The following is a 19,296-nucleotide window of genomic DNA, read 5'->3' on the forward strand; positions in this document are numbered from 1 at the left end:
TCGTGAGGAAACCTGCATACATCTGCGAAGAAATTCAAAGGTGTATGTGAAGTCCCCAACCCGCGTTGGGCTAGCATGGGGACTATAGCCCAAGCCCTCTCGCGCATGAGAGGAGGCCTGTGCCCAGCAGTGGGACGTATATAGGCTGAAATGATGAATGATGAATAAAGGAGCGAAATCTCTTATGGTAGAACAGTTGTAAAAGTGTCCAGCAGTCAGCTATAAATAATAGTTCTAAATCTCTCCAGAGTAGCGCTAGAGTAGCTAAGGACGTAGGCGTTATTGACGGAGTGAAGTGCGCTGTCAATGATTTGTTTTTTTTTTTATCAAATACTGTAGGAATTGTAGCGCCACCTATTTAAGACGAAACAGGAGCTGAGGTTTAAACATTTTAGGCAAATATACCCGTCTCGCTAACGGAAGCGGCTCCTAAAACTAGTGCGATAAGGACAAGGCGAAAAGTCCTGCGTAAAAAACTCAGAAATCGAGGTTTCGTACTCCTCTGTTTCCTCCTCCAAAACTTAACCAATCGTAACCAAATTTGGAAATCTATTTGATTATGAAATTATCTGTGTCGGACCGTTTTGATTTTTTGGCTAATTGATATCAGTTTTTAATACCACGGCTCTCATTGCGCCATAGTCAATTAGGCCATTTTGGCCATTTTTGAAGGGCTCTAGCGCCTTAAAAAACAATAATATCAAAAAAAGCAAAACGGTCCGACACAGATATTGACAATATTAATCTGTGTTGAAAAAATCATTGCTCTAGCTTCAAAAACCACGGAGGAAAACGAGGAGTACGTTTGTATGGAGGAATGACCACTCCTGTTGGCTCTGGTTTTTGGACGGACACTTGTTGATACATGGAGTTTTCCTTACCTTCACCTTCCATAGGTAATATGCTAGACGCGTAGCCTCTGCTAGTTTCGTTTCTTTTGCCTTGGTCTTTTGTTGACGCTGTACGCAGCGTACAATGTGAGACACTCTATTAGAAATATTGTCTACACATACAATATGACGCTGCACTCGGCGTAGGTATAATTATAGTCAAAGTGAGCTGAGCTCTTAATTCATTCCTTGTATGACGCCTAATCGGTTTGCAATATAACACTTAACTCTCGCGTTTTGTACACATATTTAATTACACGAACGGTTCTACCGCGATATAATTTCATTGTTTTTACCTTAAATTCCGACGTTTCACACCACACACACACCACAGCTGGTGCAACTCAGCTGAAACGTCGGAGTATAATGTAAAAACAATGAAATTATATCGGGGTAGACCCGTTTGTGTAATAAAATATGTGAGGCTAAATCTTCAAAACTTTAAAAATCTGAGAACAACCATAACTCGAAAACCAGCCAGTATTAACCCATTACAATAACAACGTGTGACCAAACCGATTACGGGTCAGAAATCGATTAGAATCGAGTCGAAATCGATTACAATCGAGTCGGAGTCGTGACGAGTCATCGTTAGGCATTCGATGGGGCGTGGAAACGGCTAAGTATTTTAAATCGATGTAAAAAAGTATACGTAGGTGTAATTTTTGTCTGTTCGGACCAAGTTTTATCGTATTTTTTTATTTTAAAGAAGATAAATGTAAGACTGTTTGTTTCTTATATAAATAAATAAAAAATAAAATAAAAACATAAATATACAGGTGGGCTCGAAAAACCCAATAAAAAAATATGTTACTTCGACAAGATATTTCGAGTAATATATTTAATCCATTTAATTATTTGTTAATTCCTGGAACTGGATCAAAATAAATCGTTTTAAAATCTAGTATACTAAATTAAGCCTTTTCTATAAATTCGTTTCTCTAGCTTTGAAAATCGCTTATTGATATTTCGCCTGATATAAAACTTTTTTAGTTGCTGTCTCCGGAATATACATATATTATATTGGTCGGGGTCCAACAAACTTATGATTTTTCATATTCCCATCGTTTTAACATGATTTAATAACACCACATTCGTTTATTTCCAGGTAAATTCGACCCGCACCCAGCGGCCGGCTTCAACATGGGATACCTCATGGCTCCTTACCCCTACCCCAACGGTGGGGCGCATCCCCTGCCCGTCTCAATGGTAAGTACTAACTTGTCCACCCTGTATATTCGACTCGTATCCTGTAAATTTGTCCCGTACCCTCTAAATTTGTCCCGTACCCTGTAAATTTATCCCGTACCCTGTATTCGGCGCGTTTTAAAGGCGAGTACTAAATATAGGCACTTCGTATTTTTCAGCTAAACTTTTACTGTCAATATTAGCTGTCTTGGCCGAAAAAGCCGGATGACTAGTGACGAAAAAACTTTTTTTCAAGAAGTTACCAATTTAAAAAAAAGACTTTGTTTAAAAGATTGAGAGTTGTACGTAATGCGTACGTTCTTCCAAAAAATACATATCAATACTTAAATTATATAAAAATACATTTTGTTGTTGTAACAAAATAAATCAATATTAATAAAGACCGTAAACATTATAAATGAAGAAAAACAAATTTTAAAAAAGTATAATAATATATACTGATGGCAACGATAATCATGAAACCTATCTATAACAAACGACTCGTTAAAATTGACGCATCCAAAAAAGGTTAAGAGAAAAAACGTTTCAAGGTCTTTGATTTTATCTAAGTAACGACTAGAGGCGGTTGGGAGATACGCTGATATTTGTCTTTTTGTATATCGCTGGAGTCGGCATAATAAGTAACTATTAAACACAAATCATAATGTTTATTTCAGACTAAAATGCCCATATACAAAAAATATAACAATAAAACAGTTCTAAAATACATGTCTTAATTAAATATATTGTGTGACGTGCGACGTTTCGACGCAGTAAGCCTAGCACATGATTGGCGCGACAGTATCTCGCGGGACGAAAGAGGGATGGGTAGTCTATCTCGCCGCGAGATACTGTCGCGCCAATCATGGGCTAGCCCGGCTGGTTACACTGGTTGTGGTCGCGGATTACGGATGTCCCAGTAATAATAATAGATTTGTATAACAAACCGACGAAAAGTCTAATAAGTAGGTGTAAACAACACAAATTCAAACCACTCAACTCACACTGCATATTAATTATTGTAACAAAATATCAACATTTTTTAGGCTTAATGTGACGCTCCACGGGTACGTTACGGCGGTTGTCGCTTACGCTGTTATTAACGACGCTCGAATATTAATTTCGTGGGACGTAAGGGACATAAGTGCCGACCGCCATAAGGTGCCTTTCCGTTGGAACGTCACAAATACCAAACCTAAAATAAACCTAATTAATCTTATCAGGCCCATATCTCCGAGATTACAGCGTGAAATTGCAATCGCACGGGTATCTGAAATGTTCGGATCGCGAATTTGTCGATATCGAGCGATCTTGACATGATTTTTCGTGTTTCGCTGCCGATTCGTATTTGCACTGTAAAAAGTTTAGCTAATATTAGATTAAGTATTATTTACGTACCAATATTGCTATGGCCTTAAGGGTGCATGTTGTAACCTAAAATACAGATAAGACGTACTTTACACATAAATTAATATTATGATTGCAAAAAAGGATATTAATAGGTTCATAAGTCGAAACTACTTATACGTACTAAAATCTGGTATATATTTTCTCAAGGCTGTGTGAGTAGGTTAGAACCGGTGGTAGTTTTTAATATTCATAAGTGCATTGTGGTTTTGTAAAATATTTTTTTTTCATTTTCAAACCGAGGACAAATAAAATAGATTGCTGATACTGACGTGCCGTTGGTACATCTTACAAACAGTGAACGATAATGAATTTTCGAGTTAACTTGAGTCGTTTATATATTGATAGAGGTAAGGGACATATTGTCTTTTGCGCAACGCATTTATTAACGATACACGTACATCGAGATCCCTTGACGTAACAGTTACCCTTTTACTCGGCACGAAACAAACGTCACACTACTAAACCCCCGAAATATTTGATGCCAACTGTACTGAAGCCACGTTGCCTTGTTACGGCAAAACGACGTATCTTACTATATGTATATTTCCTATTTAGATACGCTGTTCTGTAACAGGGCAGCACACTGACTGTACCTGGAGCCCCTTTGTACGGACATAACGGGACCCTCCTGAATCTCCTGATGGTCCAATTTCATTCATTAACTAAGTGGCAAGTCGGTTACGTCTCCGCTGTTCCCAAACTTGTTGTTACTCTAAGAGGATCGCTTATAATTTCACTGCTATATTAGGTCCTATTAACCTATATAATAATTAATAATTTAATACTACTAATACTTACAGATGTAAAAATTGGAAACGTTCTCGGTTTTCGGTAATTTTCATAGGATATGAAGAAAACTTTTATTTTGGAAAAGGAACATTTCGAATCCAATATAAAATATGAGAAGTTTTCGGATTTTTTCCTATGATTATCGCGACGGTTACGGGGTTATGAGTAGTTTTGTGAAATGAAGTCTTCTCTTTTTCTACATTTCTTACTGAATCGAATTTCCTAGAATTTGTCAAAACCACCATTTATTTCTTGCATACATACTTAACTACCCACAGTACCTACCGCGAGTATGGAGAGCGTATTGTATCGGCGTCATATCTAATCACAAGTGCATTATCTTTAATGAACACTTACATCCATTTTACTAACGATTAGAACAATACCGACGTTTATAAAATAGATTTTAGCTAACCAAGGCCTCCCTCATTTTTTATACATACACCTTAACTAAAACGAAATTGAGGTGAGGTCAATACGGTTAAGTGTGGATACGAGGTTAGTGTAACTGGCCTTCATGCCGGGGCCAGTGTAGACATTGATTATTGTTTAGTGCGAGTTCATAGTTCAAACATTTGCCACTAAACGCAAGTAGCAAGTATAGGTAAGGTAATGTATGAACTCGCAATAAACTTTAATCAATGTGTAAACCGGCCCCAATGATAAGGTCAGCCACACTTACCCGTATTGAGCTTACCTATATCTATCACTTAGTTGCAATTGAAATTCCTACTCTGTCTGACTGTACACTTGTACAGACTGTATTTATTAAAGGAAAATAAAACCACGCAAATATTTATCACTAAATTCACTAATCAATTAAACGAATTCATTGCACTGTGCATTATTTGTTCTAAAACTACGAAATACTTATTTTGAATAAAAAATTGCCCATCCCCAAATAATACTTGTATCGTATTGTATGACCGTTGACGGCGTTGACGTCTTTTTAAAAGTTAAATTTTCATTATTATAAACAGCGTATGTATGAATCCACAGTGCAGAATACATTTGATCTTAAAATTAATATATCGATCGAAGTGCCTTCTAAAACTTCGAAAAGTTTATCCAAACACTTCGCTAGTTCAAAATGTCGTAACGTCCCACACTTTTCTGTCCCTTACGCCCTTTTCACACATCCTTGATTGATAAACAGTTGAATTTTAATAGTCGGGGTTATTTTTATTGGTATATTTCTCGGTATGGCACGTGGCATGGTGTGGAACCGAACCCGGACAGGAAACGGTAACACAAACAATTTTATTTCGGTACATCCCCTGTCTTTTACCGAATGGTTTATGACGTGTTAAGTACGCGTCTGTGCGTCTAGCGGTCTCAAAGAGTTTTTTGTTTCGATGTATCTTTAAAAAAAAATGCAACGCTTTTGGCGCTGACTGGACTTGTTTTACATTGTCAACAGTTAAACGGGATGGCCCAAAATATCCAAAAATACGTTGATAAAGAATTTTTAGGCATATTATTTTTACTTACATGTCTTTTATAAAATGTCATTAGGAATTAAAAGTACAATAAATTATATCAACAATATGCCGTAGTATAAAAAAATATTAATGTATTTTTGGGTCATTCTGTAATATGGTCATTCTACACGTTTCTGTGAACTGAACTGAAAGGGCTTGGAAATATGTTGTAATTTTTTAAATACAATAAAAAAATAACTTTAATACATATTGCATTTCAAGTGAATTAGTGAAACCATTGTAAAATAAATTCAATACAGTTAATCCCAAGTAACGGTTATGATATGAAACATAAATTACAATAAAGCATAACGAAAATTCGCTTACAATTTCAAAAATCGAACGCGCAGAGAATGCAATTTAAATTTTAAATTCTCTCGTCAATCTTTAAAAATCGAACGTCGATATACAGCGCACGCTCGCGCCCTTCAGGTCTAAGAAAAAAAAGAACCCCACGAAAATATGAAACTTGAGTAGCAACAGGTGGACTGAGACTATCTCATTCTTTTCTATAGAACTTTTAAGCATCGTCCTTGTTCTGCGGAAGCCGCCCCTATCGTAGCCGCCCCCGCCTGGGCGGGAAATTTAAATGAAGGAGGGGATGGAATGGAAATGCTTTTCTTTTTGCCGGCGGGGTGTGCTTTAGCTTTTGTCTGGGTGAATGCGGCCAGTAATTTCGGGGTCGCTTGCGCTCCGTTCCGACTTGGGATTCGGAAAACGAAAGTTTTTTTTTGTAATATCGCCTTCGATGGACTTGGGATTTGCAGATTCCTTGAAAATACTACATAATTCCTTTTAAAGTAACCTTTCTTGACTGTTTTTTTTTTAAATTGATAACTGAATATAATTTTACCAAAAAAGGAAGCCTTATTATTTCAATTAATTAATTTATATCTACGATCTACGAAACATGGCTTCTGATGATTTTATTATGATTTCGCTCTATTATAACAAAAGGTCTGTAGTACAGTCACCTACAATAATATGTTACTCTTTGAAGGCCGCAATAATATCTGACACGATCTTATTTGTAGAGCATTAAGAGTGTGTCACATATTTTTGCGGCCTTCGAAGAGTAACATATTATTGCTGCAGGTGACTGTACAGGAAAACATACTTTGTCACCTACATTATAAAACCATAACTAATTACCAATAAATAAAAATAACTGTCCTAAAGAAACCAATCGCTATAATATACTTATATCTGAATATTCTGTTTCGACAACGTAGTAGAGTAAATTGCAATTATGGATCTATTTTAAATGTAATATAATTATGTAACTTTATAATTTAGGGGAATAAGTCTCTTCTTGGATCAAATGTCCCCAGTCTCCCCTACTAAAATAAACGTATATTTTATCTCAAAACTAAATGTTAATTTTATAGTACCATCGTCCACACTGTTAACTGTACGTGGACCTTATGCCGTTTGTAATAAGGTCCAATAATGTACAGTTAGGAGCGCTGCTGTTTGTACTGATACAATAATGATAATTAATTAATTATTTCATAAAATGTCTAATAATAACAATAACAAGTGTTCAAGTTGCAATTAAACGCATACAGAGTTTCCACAAGCGAATGATAAGATAACAGCTGATTATCATAAAATATAACTCGTAGATCGATATCTGCACTTATAAGATAACAACACTCGTGCTGGAAAACTATGTGTTTATCAATATACAGGGTGGCCCATTTAGATCGGTCAGTATGGGAAAATCTGAAACTATAAGACATACGACGATCTCTGAAACTATAAGACATACGAAAAAAAAGTGTACACAGCTCGGGAATCGAACCCGGACGTTTTGAAAAATAAAACGAACACTATTTCTATTTAGATATCGATTGTGTAGGTCTTAAGCAGTAAATGTTACTATGAAACATGAATAACATGTAGTCTGAAATTAATAAAATGCATTGTTTTCATATCCTTTAATTTATTTTAGTAAGTTTTCGAAATTACCACCTTTTTTTCCAATACATTTTACATAATTTTTTTTTTAATGTATGATTGCAGTTTTTCTTGCTCCTAAAATCGATGACATGGCTCCTAAGAAGAGATCGTCGTATGTCTTATAGTTTCAGATTTTCCCATACTGACCGATCTAAATGGGCCATCCTGTATACAATATACGTTATAATAATAGAATAATCGTGCATGTCATCTGTTTTATTCCTATGACGTATTGTAACTTCTTGAATTTAGTGCTATCTAACCACTCACATGCTTGATATTTTTCAGTGACCTCTATTATTATAATAAAATAAGGGTGACAGCTGGTAGCTACAGTTACAGCTAGTAAGATAAACGCGAAAAAAAAAATTTGCCCTCCCATAGAAATTGGACTAGCCAAAATGTATGAAACAGCCAAATTTTTTCGCGATTTCGGAGTTGGTCCCATAGTAAAAGTTGCATAGTATAAAATAAAATAAAATAAAATAAAAAATAAAAATAGCCTTTATTTCTACTATGTATTACCTTACAATAACTTGACTTACAATCTAGTATTTAGTTACTTTATCCTTACAGTTTTAATTACTTATACATATTATTCAATTAAACTAAACTTAAACTAAACTTTAACAATTATTTATAATAGTAGTCGCCTCTGTGGCGTAGGCCTCCCCCATGCATCTCCACATATATCTATCACGGGCCTTTTGCATCCAGTTGTCGCCAACTGTTTCGTTAAATATATCCCTCCACCTTTTTCTTGCATAGTATAATCCCAAAACCTCCCTGACAACGGAAAAGCAGTTATTTTTTAGCCATCCTGTATGTATGTTAGTCTGTAAGGTTTTGTAATAGTTATGGGCCTTGTTGCCTGATTTAATTTTTTTAATAAATAAATATAACTCCAAAACAAAAGTAGCCGTTTCTATGGTTACATCATACACGTAGAACATTAAACCGTCTGTCCATCGCATCAGCACGAGGCATCGCGGCCACGTACCGTCGTGCCTCGTAAATATATACACTTTACTTACAAAACCGCATAAATACACGCCAAACTTCACAGCGTTTTAGCCTTTAAAGTTACACGTTTAAGCAGTATAATCGCGTGAATGAACAAAGGGGTTTAAGTCAAATTGGTGTTTAGAGTTGAAGTATAGCGGTACCTTATCGTAGTGAGATGTCGCTAGCTACGCTTAAGCTTTGGGAGAATACCCTAAACATGTTTATTTTTTTAATCTTAATATATCTTATATGCTCTATAAAGATATTAAGTTTATTTCTAAACCTGCAATAAGAGCTAGACCAGGGGTCACCAATTAGTATCTTCAGGGGTCCGGTTTTTAAAATAATATGACCTCGGTCCGTTTCTACTTGATTTTATTAAATGAATAAAAAAAATATGTAGGTTGGCGGTCCGGATGCGGACCGCGGTCCGCCATTGGTGACCCCTGAGCTAGACATTTTAAATGCGGAACCCTAAACCCTCATCACAAATAATTTTAATCAAGGGAGCTATCGACTACTATTTAAATACGCGCGCGAGCGCCATCTATTGTGTGTGTCTGTCGATATTCTGCTGAGGAGACGGGGGCAAATTGATCCTTATGTAATTGTAACACACACGATGTTTCGACCTTGTGACATCCAGAAAGCAAAATTGGTCAAACTAAATAAGTATTTTAGAATTAATAAAAAAAAAACATTTGAGAGCCATAGTAGTGTTAGTTAAAAATACAAACTTAAAAACTAAGTTAGTAAATACATATAGTTTACACACAAAAAGAAATGATGGGTCAGTTTTCGCAGAAGCAAGTAGTTTTATTCGATATACCTACTCCTACTATTTAGCCCTGCCAATATTTAACTACCATCAATCCATTAATTGCTTTTGATTAAACTTGGAGGAAACTCTAGTTAGTAGATACTAGATAGGTAGGTAACTAGTTTCTATTCGCTAAATCTGCTGAATTTGAAAATACATTTCACGACATTTCTCTTTAACAATTGTCTCAGTCCCATTGTCTGTAGCTTCACAATTCCACACACAGTCTCCATCTTCCAAGCGATTTTCCTATAATCACCGCATACCGCAAAAGAACATCTAATACCGATTCTAATACGGCACCGATCCCGATACGGGCATAATTCCGCCGGGAAAGTCATTACCCACGCCTCCTTAATTCGGCTTTCGAGGGGGCGCCTCCCCAGCCTCCCCTAACGCTGCATCTCATTTCCAAATACTATGCTCTCGACTAAGCCCTGTTTCCTATGCGACAACCTCGCCCCCCCCTCGATCGGAAACCAACTTTATTTTCTAGGTAACAGGGTACAGTTTAGATTGAGAGTAGAATAAGAATCGACATGCCAATTGTTACTTTGTAGCGTCGAAGTAAAGTTAGATTTTCTTTGAGCTGTTTCTGCGTGTGTTCCGATTTGGCTCGCTCTACCCCCGGCTTTCTGAATAATGGAGGGGGAGATTTCCTCTCTTATTTTTCGTGAATTTTTTATTTAAGAAAGGGATAAGATTTTAATGTGGGCTCTCGTTGCTTTTATTACTCGCGATTCTGAGATATACGCCATTGTTGTGTTCCGATGCGTGTACGGCTTCCGCTTAAAGTATTTTGTATGGGACGCGGAAGGACAGGTCTTAAATGACGTTTTGGACTTTTGGCTTTTGTAATGAACGTGGTACATTGTTCGTCTCCGTTGTAATTGCTTTCTGTTGCTTTTTGGGAAATTAATTCCTTGTAGGAGTTCTTAGATGCTTTTGAATTCTGTGATTATGAAATTATGTTATCAATGTCATAGAAGATACTTCCCTTAGCGCCACTTGCACCATTCACCTAACCCGGGGTTAACTGGTTTAACCTGATGTTACCATGGTTACCGGTACAATTTGACACTGGTTTAACGGTTTAACCGGTTAACCCTGGGTTAGTGGGATGGTGCAAATGGGCCTTACGTATTAGTAACGCTCCTAACAACCTAAAACAAAAATATTCACGAATCGTGCTTACATCTAATTTAGGGTTGCCATAAGTGTGGGGACTCAAACCGGGACATTTAAAGAAAACCGGCCAAGTGCGAGTCGGACTCGCGTCGCGTTTAAAGGGTTACACAATTTGTAACAATGTATTTTTTCATGTGAAACGTGAGTGAAATGTCTATAATTAAGTCCGACTCACGCTTGACTGCACATTTCTAATAGGTTTTCCTAAAGATAGGTAAAGAACTATTTTGTGTTTTTTTTTTTCAATATTTTAGCACAGTAGTTTCGGAGATAAATTTTCCATGTGTTTAAATTATTATTCATTGACCAGTCAAGCTACCATGTAGATTCAGGGGATTCAGGGTCAACCATCAAAAAACGCGAGCGAAGCGAGCGCGAAATTTTTTTGACAAAATTGTGAAAGCGTGTTAAAAAGGCTGGGCCGGGCCTAAAAATCCGAAGTTCCCCAGTGAGGCTAGCTTTCATGCGAGGTCGAAGCCGTGCTTCAGGATAAGCTCAGCTAGAGCATAGACGCCAACCAATGTCCATTGTATTAAAAAGCGAAACCGTAGGCCGAGCTTGGCGCAGCGAGGTCAAAGGCTAAGCTGAAGAAGACGAGATTTGGAAGACAAACCAAAAATTTAGGTAAAATGTGAGGCTGAAGTTCGAGCTCAGAAATCTCCACATTACTTAATAAGCCCGAAGCGTACTTATAACCAGCGCGGTGAGCTTTCATGCGAGGCAAAAGGCCAAGCTTCTCAAATCAAATTTTTATATTTGTTAAAAATTAAGCGACACTGAAGGTCGAGCTGTAAGAAAGCAGCGCTAGTGTTACTCAACAATAATATGTGTCATATGTACAAGAGTTACTCGGAGGGCCGAAGTTCCATTGATGAGGTTTTAAGCCCTTGGGAGCCTGAAATTCGAGCTCTATATTACAGACTTTAAAAGCTATAAAATAACATAATTTACATAATCATCTAATTATTGTGTGTCTGAGAAACTGATATTGGAGATTAGGTAAAAGTGGGTACCATAAAACATTTTTTTTTAATTTTGGCCATATGAAACGTAGAAATGTAGGTATATTATTATTTACCAAGTCCAGCCCCCTACTAAATAACTATGATTTTTAAACCGGGACAATTTTCTTATCGGCCGGGACGCCGGGACACTGTGCTTCAAACCGGGACATGTCCCGGCGTACCGGGACGTATGGCAACCCTAATCTAATTACAATAATTCTTCCGCGAAACCATAATGAGGTTTGTTGGCAGACGAGGCTCCTATAAATTTATGTAACCTATAGTCTGATTAGGTATTTAAAAAAAAACCGGGCAAGTGCGAGTCGGACTCGCGCACGAAGGGTTCCGTACCATAATGCAAAAAAAAAAAACAAAAAAAAAAGCAAAAAAAACGGTCACCCATCCAAGTACTGACCACTCCCGACGTTGCTTAACTTTGGTCAAAAATCACGTTTGTTGTATGGGAGCCCCATTTAAATCTTTATTTTATTCTGTTTTTAGTATTTGTTGTTATAGCGGCAACAGAAATACATCATCTGTGAAAATTTCAACTGTCTAGCTATCACGGTTCGTGAGATACAGCCTGGTGACAGACGGACGGACGGACGGACAGCGAAGTCTTAGTAATAGGGTCCCGTTTTACCCTTTGGGTACGGAACCCTAAAAAGAGTAAACAAAATCTACCCTCAAATGGCTTAAGAAGCCAGTTGAAGGTAGATGAAAACATTTCATGATCGTTGTGAAAGGTCGATCAGTGACGGATCCAGGTGGTTTTGTATTTGGTTGGTTAATCAATAAATGTTATAACTACCCGAAAATGCACAAATTATTTGTTTACTTTTATTTAAGTACCTAAAGATACAGAGTATAGGTAGTTTATATCTAATTTAAACTTATCTACTTAACACTTTAAAACTATGATTTTACTATAATAAGTACTCTATAACTACACTTCTACTAATACTGTCACTGTTTTCGAATAAATGACGGTAGGGTACATGAAACAAAATAAAGATATTATTTGATATGAGAGGAACTTCCAATATTTTCGTCAAAATTATTTCCTGAATTATCTCAGGTCTGAAAAAGGCTTTGCTTATTAATTTATGATATGATTCCACGAAAATGCAAGATCACAGGGCATCCAGAATATTAAAAAAATCACCTACCTACTTTGACACATTGAAAAAATTGGATAAGGGGCTGTTCATAAATTACGTCATGACGATTTCTGCCCATCATTCTTCGAATGACCCCGTTTCCTCCTACGTCATGCTACCATCATCCGATGTCCAGACCCCCCCCCCCCCTAATTAGAAATGACGTAATTTATGCATAGCCCCTAAGTTAATAAAATATGTTCATAAATTACTTATATCTTCACAATTCACAACTATCACAAATTGTACAAACCGCTACAGTACTATATGCAATAAATAAAATTTAACTTAACAAAAAAATCTAAGTCACTACAAACGTTCTTTCAGTGCCGAAATTAGGGGACGGAGCTTAAATCTAGTGCTTATTTCACAAGTCAAGCACTAGGCATGAAACGGAAGCTAGACCACATTCCGCGCCCGCCCTTGAACCGTTCTGACTCCTTAACAATGGGCGCAAACGTGGGTATCAAGTCATAAGCAGAAGCGTCAAGCGAGAAGCGCCAGCGTCTGAGACAATGATAGTTTTCCCATTAAATTGAGATTGCGCATTATGTTTTTCTCTTTCGTATCTATCTGTCGCTTTGTGTCTCGTTACTTATTAACTCTTGTGGTGTAACAAGCTGGCGTCATCACTATGTTAGCCTATGGATGACGACTGGCCGTACGCTGCCTACTTATAAAAAAATATCTTGCTAATAAAATAAATCATACACACCTTTTTGAGGCCCTCGCACAATCAATAGATTCTATGCCATATAATATTGTATTCCAAATAGATAGGTTTTAATTTTGTCTCTTGCCAACAAACGTAAATGTCAAAATGACGAATATGGACAATCGATTATCAAAGGTTTGTTAGATTTAACAGACGTTTATGAATAAAGCCATAGAGTAAAACCAAGACAAGTGTGCAACGATTTTGATAGCGCAGTGCAAGTATTATTTTAAACGTCAAACTTCTATGAAATTATTACGTATAAATAACACTTGCACTGCGTATGCTATAAAATCGTGGCAGTGCAGACTTATCTGGGTTTCACTCTAACTCTTTATTAAAAACCACAGTATTTAAAATTTTAAACCTACCTAGTCTGAAATATAGTTCAATCACTCAAGCACACATTAAAATAGCCAATCTACGACCTTATCGTAATATCCATATCCGCCTCCGCTAACTCTTATAGCTCGAGCCACGCTGACTCATATCGGAAGTACACATACGTCATTAAATTTTGTCTGTCGGCGCCTTTGAAGTCCGCCTTAACCATTCACATTGATTTTACGTGACCACGATCGTATCGTATATGTATTGTATACATTATATTTATAGCTATGTTTATTGATTTGTTTGCTTATTGGTTAACTATGGGTTTACATGGGTGCACTGGCCTTAAGTGGACTACCGTAAAATGGGGTGAGTAGGGTTCGCAGGGAGAGTTGGGTTATGAATGGGGAGAGAAGGAAAGAAAGGGGGGTGAGATGGGATTTTAAGGCTACTGCTACAAAATGTATTCCAATTTAAAATGGAGCTATAGTAATACTCATAATAAAAAAAAATCAATCCAACAATCATCCAAAATCACCTTTGTATGAAAACCCAACTCACCCCAAATACGAGGGACTACGGGGTGAGGTGGGATTTCCTGTTTATCGTCAAAGTTATGAAATGGAACTACCCAAAATAAAATAAAAACTAAAATACAAACGTCCGGAATACTTATTATATACACCATTCAAAAAAATGTTATGTAGGTTTGAATGTCAGTTTTGCACCTACTCACCCCATTTTACGGTACCTTGTTTTATTCAACAACTGTCTAAAGATAAGTTTGTGGACATGTAGTGTTTATATGTGTCCACTTTATTAAACATAGAAATGTTTAGGTAATTATTTTTGAACTAACTTCTGTCTGCTTCTGTCATTTTGTTATTGTTGTATATTTATAATGTATATAGTGTATGCTTGCAACGTTTTTAATAAAACGTTCTCAGACAGACATTATTATGCCTCCTTCAATACACTTAACGAAATGTCATAACGCATCTCCCCTAAACCTATATCCTAACTCAAAGCCTGTAATACTTTTAAAAGCCCCTTTGTGCTAAACATACGCGAAAATCTATCTTATTCCGTCGTAATAAGCGCGTATATCTTTGGCATACTCTATGTTAGACGTAAACATACGCGAAAATGTACCTTATCACTTTGTAATAAGAATACGGCGGTTATCACACTGGATGCGACTCGCACGTCGCTCCGATGTGCTAGCGGGTTGTCGCTATAATAGTGATGTGCCGATGAGAACGATCTCGTTTCTGAGAATTCCTGTCCGAAGAAATTTCCGGAAAATTTCCATCTTTCTCGAGAACGTTCTCTTATTAGCATAAACAAGTTATTAACATACTTCATTTTTTTAATGGAATGACATATCGCTGGCCCAATATTACTGGGTTCTATGTTACATTTTCAAGATAGTGGAAATTCGACTTAAGTCACTTTGACAATGTTCAAATTTCAGTTCGATAAAAGTGAATCATAGAACCCTGTAATATTGGGCCAGACTTACCTACATATTTACTTCTGTTAAATTTTTACTTTTTGCCTTAAATAACTTTGTTTAGGCAATTTGTGTTGTTCAACTCCTGGTTTTTTTATCAATACCTAAGTATTATTTTTTATATTGCTAGCCAAGTATTTGCCTTTAAGCTTCCACGGTATTTGTCTTATCTCCTACGCTGATTAAACAAAAGAATTCATCGCTTTTGCGACGAAAGGGTAAAACTCTTAGACAACATTTCCGGAAAATTTCCGAGAACGTTTCTGATAGATTTCTCTGTTCTCGGGAAAATTTCGAGAACGACACATCGCTACGCTATAATACGCGTATAGCGTTGTCTCACTCAAACATCGGAGCGACGTGCGGTTCGCATCCAGTTTGTAACTAGGGTGTTCTCTGAAACACGTTTGATGGAACTGTGTCACACGAATTGGGTCGTTTCAGTCGTCTGGAGCGCTTTTACAACGCTTTAGCTGGTTTAAGTAGCTTTTTTCTTACACACTATTGTCGTACTCCCTTACAGCCGTATTCGAACAATGAGATACGTCAAATACTAGATATTGAAACGATATGGATTGGATATGTCAGTGTCAAACAAGTGTCAAAAGTGACGTTTTTGTTTGAAGAAACGTTAAGTTTGACACTCGTTTGACACTGACATATCCGATCCATATCGTTTCAATATCTAGTATTTGACGTATCTCATTGTTCGAATACGGCTGTTATTCATAAACACGCTACAAACCTCAAAACTAATAATCGTTTATCCTTATCTGTCATTTTGACTAATGTATTTGTCAGATAGGGATAAAACATAATTTAACTAAATCAGGCCCGTAAAGTTTTATAAATAAGGGGGTTAGTAAATGTACAGTGAGAAGTAGCGGTAAGAAATAAAACCTAGGGTCGCGAGCGAATATTGAGTGGGCCCTGGAACTACTAGGGCATCTGAGCGTTAAAAAAGTTAGGAGCGAAAAACGAATTCCATACAATATTTTAGAAGCTCCTAACTCTTATAATAATTAAAACATCTAAAAAAAACAAACGAAGGGCATCTAAATACTTCAGTGGATACAGTCGAGTTCATAAGTATGTATACATTTCTTCACCTTAATCCATTGCAGTAAGGAAAAAAATGTATACATATTTATTAACTCGATTGTACAATACATCACATTGCGTAAAAAAGATTTTCTTTAATGTTGAGAGGAAAATGAGGACTAATAGGTATCCTGATTTCGTCTCCTTCCCTCTTTAATACAAGTAGTATTTACCAGCTTTCCCAAATAGGGGAGCGGGGGCTTGTTGTAAGTTCAATTGTCAAAATCAACATTTTCGTAAGTTTTTTTTTACAATACCTGTCGAAACAGACCTCGTCTGCACATCCACTCGCTTCGATGTTTGGCGGGGCAATGGCGGTGTTTACGTAATTCCTCGAGTTATAAGAAAGTCACTCAGCGTCAAAATTGAGCGTTACTATTTACCCCTGTTACATTAAGCCCCGCGCTCCCCTACGAGACGTTCATATAAATTTTGTAAAACAACATTTTATCACTAAATGGGTTAATATAAATACATATTTTTCTTTCACGGGGAGAGAATAATACAAATCATTAGTCTATACCAGCATACAGTACCTTTATAGAAACTTCGCCGTACCTGGGCCCGGGTAATTGACTAGCCTACCCCCCCTGGGGAGGGGGTGGCGTCTGGTCTAGATCTAACCGATCTGATAGGGGTAGGCGCGCGGTTGCCGATGGTTGTGAAGGGTGGTTTTAAGATATTAGTTACTGTTACTACAATTGTGCCATTTTCAATCAAAAGGGTACTTATCTGTTGTCAATAAGGCGATATTTCCATATAGCTTCAGTTTGAAATCAACCTTTATGGACGTCAATGTGGTACCTTTTGGTTGAAAACGTCACAATTGTTTAGTAGACAATTAGACATACGTAATCAGTAATCACTACTGATATTATAAATGCGAAAGTAATTGTCTGTCTGTCTGTTAGCTCTTCACGCTTAAACCGCTGAACCGATTTAGATGAAAGTTGGTATGGAGATAGTTTGAGGCACGAGGAAGAACATAGGATAGTTTTTATCAATCATCACCATATCACGCAGACGAAGGACAGTATCTAGAAATGAGATAGTAACTAATTAATTTACTGTAGGTATTTTTCAAAAATAAGTAAATAACTAAAGTGATTTTTAATCGACCTAATGGAACTAGAAAAGTATGTTTTTTTTTCTGCTAAGTAAATGGCAAGCAAGCATTTAATTCTGATGGTAAGCGATTACCGTTAGCCTGACATTGTACCTCTTGGTGCTTGGCGCGTTCTTCTTCTCAGTCGTATCTTATGTCGTATGACTCGTATGTCGTGTCGTGTCGTGCCTGTCGTATGTCTTGACAGAGCGGCCGTGGTCACGTTGAGGCGTCCGCATCGGTACCTACATCGGTAGTAGAGGCGGACACAGCTCTTCGCACGATCTCCCGCCATCTCTCCCTGTTGGCAGAATGTCTGGCGCAGTCAGGGTCGTCTTACACTATGCTGGGGCCCTTGGGTACATAAGAATTTTGGGCCCTTTTGGAAAGTAAAGAAAGCGAATTAAACTAACATTTTTCTTCTATGATCTTCTATTTATTATGAGTAAGCAAATATACTGTTACTGTCTGTCCTTCACGGGCCCCGTGTGCCCTTATGGAGACGGTACTGGGCACAGTCAGATACGCGGTTTCCCACTGCGGATTTTATTTGGCCAGTCCAGCGAATAGGTGATCTGCCGCGCGATCTGGTTCTCTCCATTCTTCCTTGTACGACCTGTCGCTCTATGGAGTCGTCTCGCCTAGAGACATGGCCAAAGTAAAACATGACATGAAAATGATTCACTCTGGGCCGTTTGCCATGTGTGTAAATATATTCAACAAAATTCCTAAGACAATACAGGTGGAAACAAACATACATAGATTTAAGTTGCAAATAAAGCGTATTTTAATTATTAAAGCATATTGTTGTATACAGGATTTTTTAAATGAGAATTAGATGTTTAGTTATTTTGTAATACCTATACTGCTATTCATATTTAATTTGTTTCGGTAGTTTATGTTGCTATACCCTTGCAGGGTTCATGTTGAGACTGTATTTATATCATAAGATCCTCTGTACACATGAAACGCAATAAAATATATGAGTATGAGTATGAGTAAGTATTGCAGTATGCGCGACTGTACAGTCACCTGCAATAATATGTTACAGAACGAAGGCCGCAAAAATATCTGACACGATCTTAATTGTAGAGCCATAAGAGCGTGTCACATATTTTTGCGGCTTTCGAAGAGTAACATATTATTGCAGGTGACTGTACTATAACACCTGCGCGGTGCTGACCTTGAAATCATCAAATATTACTTATAATTTTAATAAAAACGATACTTACATTGATTTATTCTGTTCACATTCAAAATAAATCTGGCGTATCATTGCAATTGAATAATAAATTCAAACACGCATTTCGTTTTACGAATTAACCGCAAACGGTATAATTCACATATTAACGCCTACAAATTATCTGAATAGTTTTATTTACATCGTAAAATATATTGCACATTTAAAAGGCTATCAATTAGCGTTTAATTTATCATTATCATTATTATCAATAAATATTAAACGCTTCAATATTCATAACATAACTACCCTTCACAATAGGATTAACCCTATCCAAACCCTTAAGCGTTCTTCCAATTTCACACCAAGTGTTACCAGAAACGAAAATATTAAATCCAATTTAACCAAAAACACCCCTCGATTATGCAAAAAATATGACCATAATACTCCAAAGT

The 19,296-nt window shown here is 36.9% G+C and overlaps 1 protein-coding gene across 2 annotated transcripts in view; it reads left to right on the forward strand.

Moving 5' to 3' along the window:
- Nucleotides 1–19,296, forward strand: part of LOC134801470 (protein pangolin, isoforms A/H/I/S) — a 234,364-nt gene that overhangs the window by 132,794 nt on the left and 82,274 nt on the right. For both annotated transcript variants that reach the window (XM_063774070.1, XM_063774069.1), the window contains exon 4: nucleotides 1,999–2,099. In XM_063774070.1, the coding sequence (XP_063630140.1) occupies nucleotides 1,999–2,099 (101 nt within the window). The remainder of the gene's footprint in view (nucleotides 1–1,998; nucleotides 2,100–19,296) is intronic.

This window comes from Cydia splendana, chromosome 22, assembly GCF_910591565.1.
Source record: "Cydia splendana chromosome 22, ilCydSple1.2, whole genome shotgun sequence".
Lineage (NCBI taxonomy): Eukaryota > Metazoa > Arthropoda > Insecta > Lepidoptera > Tortricidae > Cydia > Cydia splendana.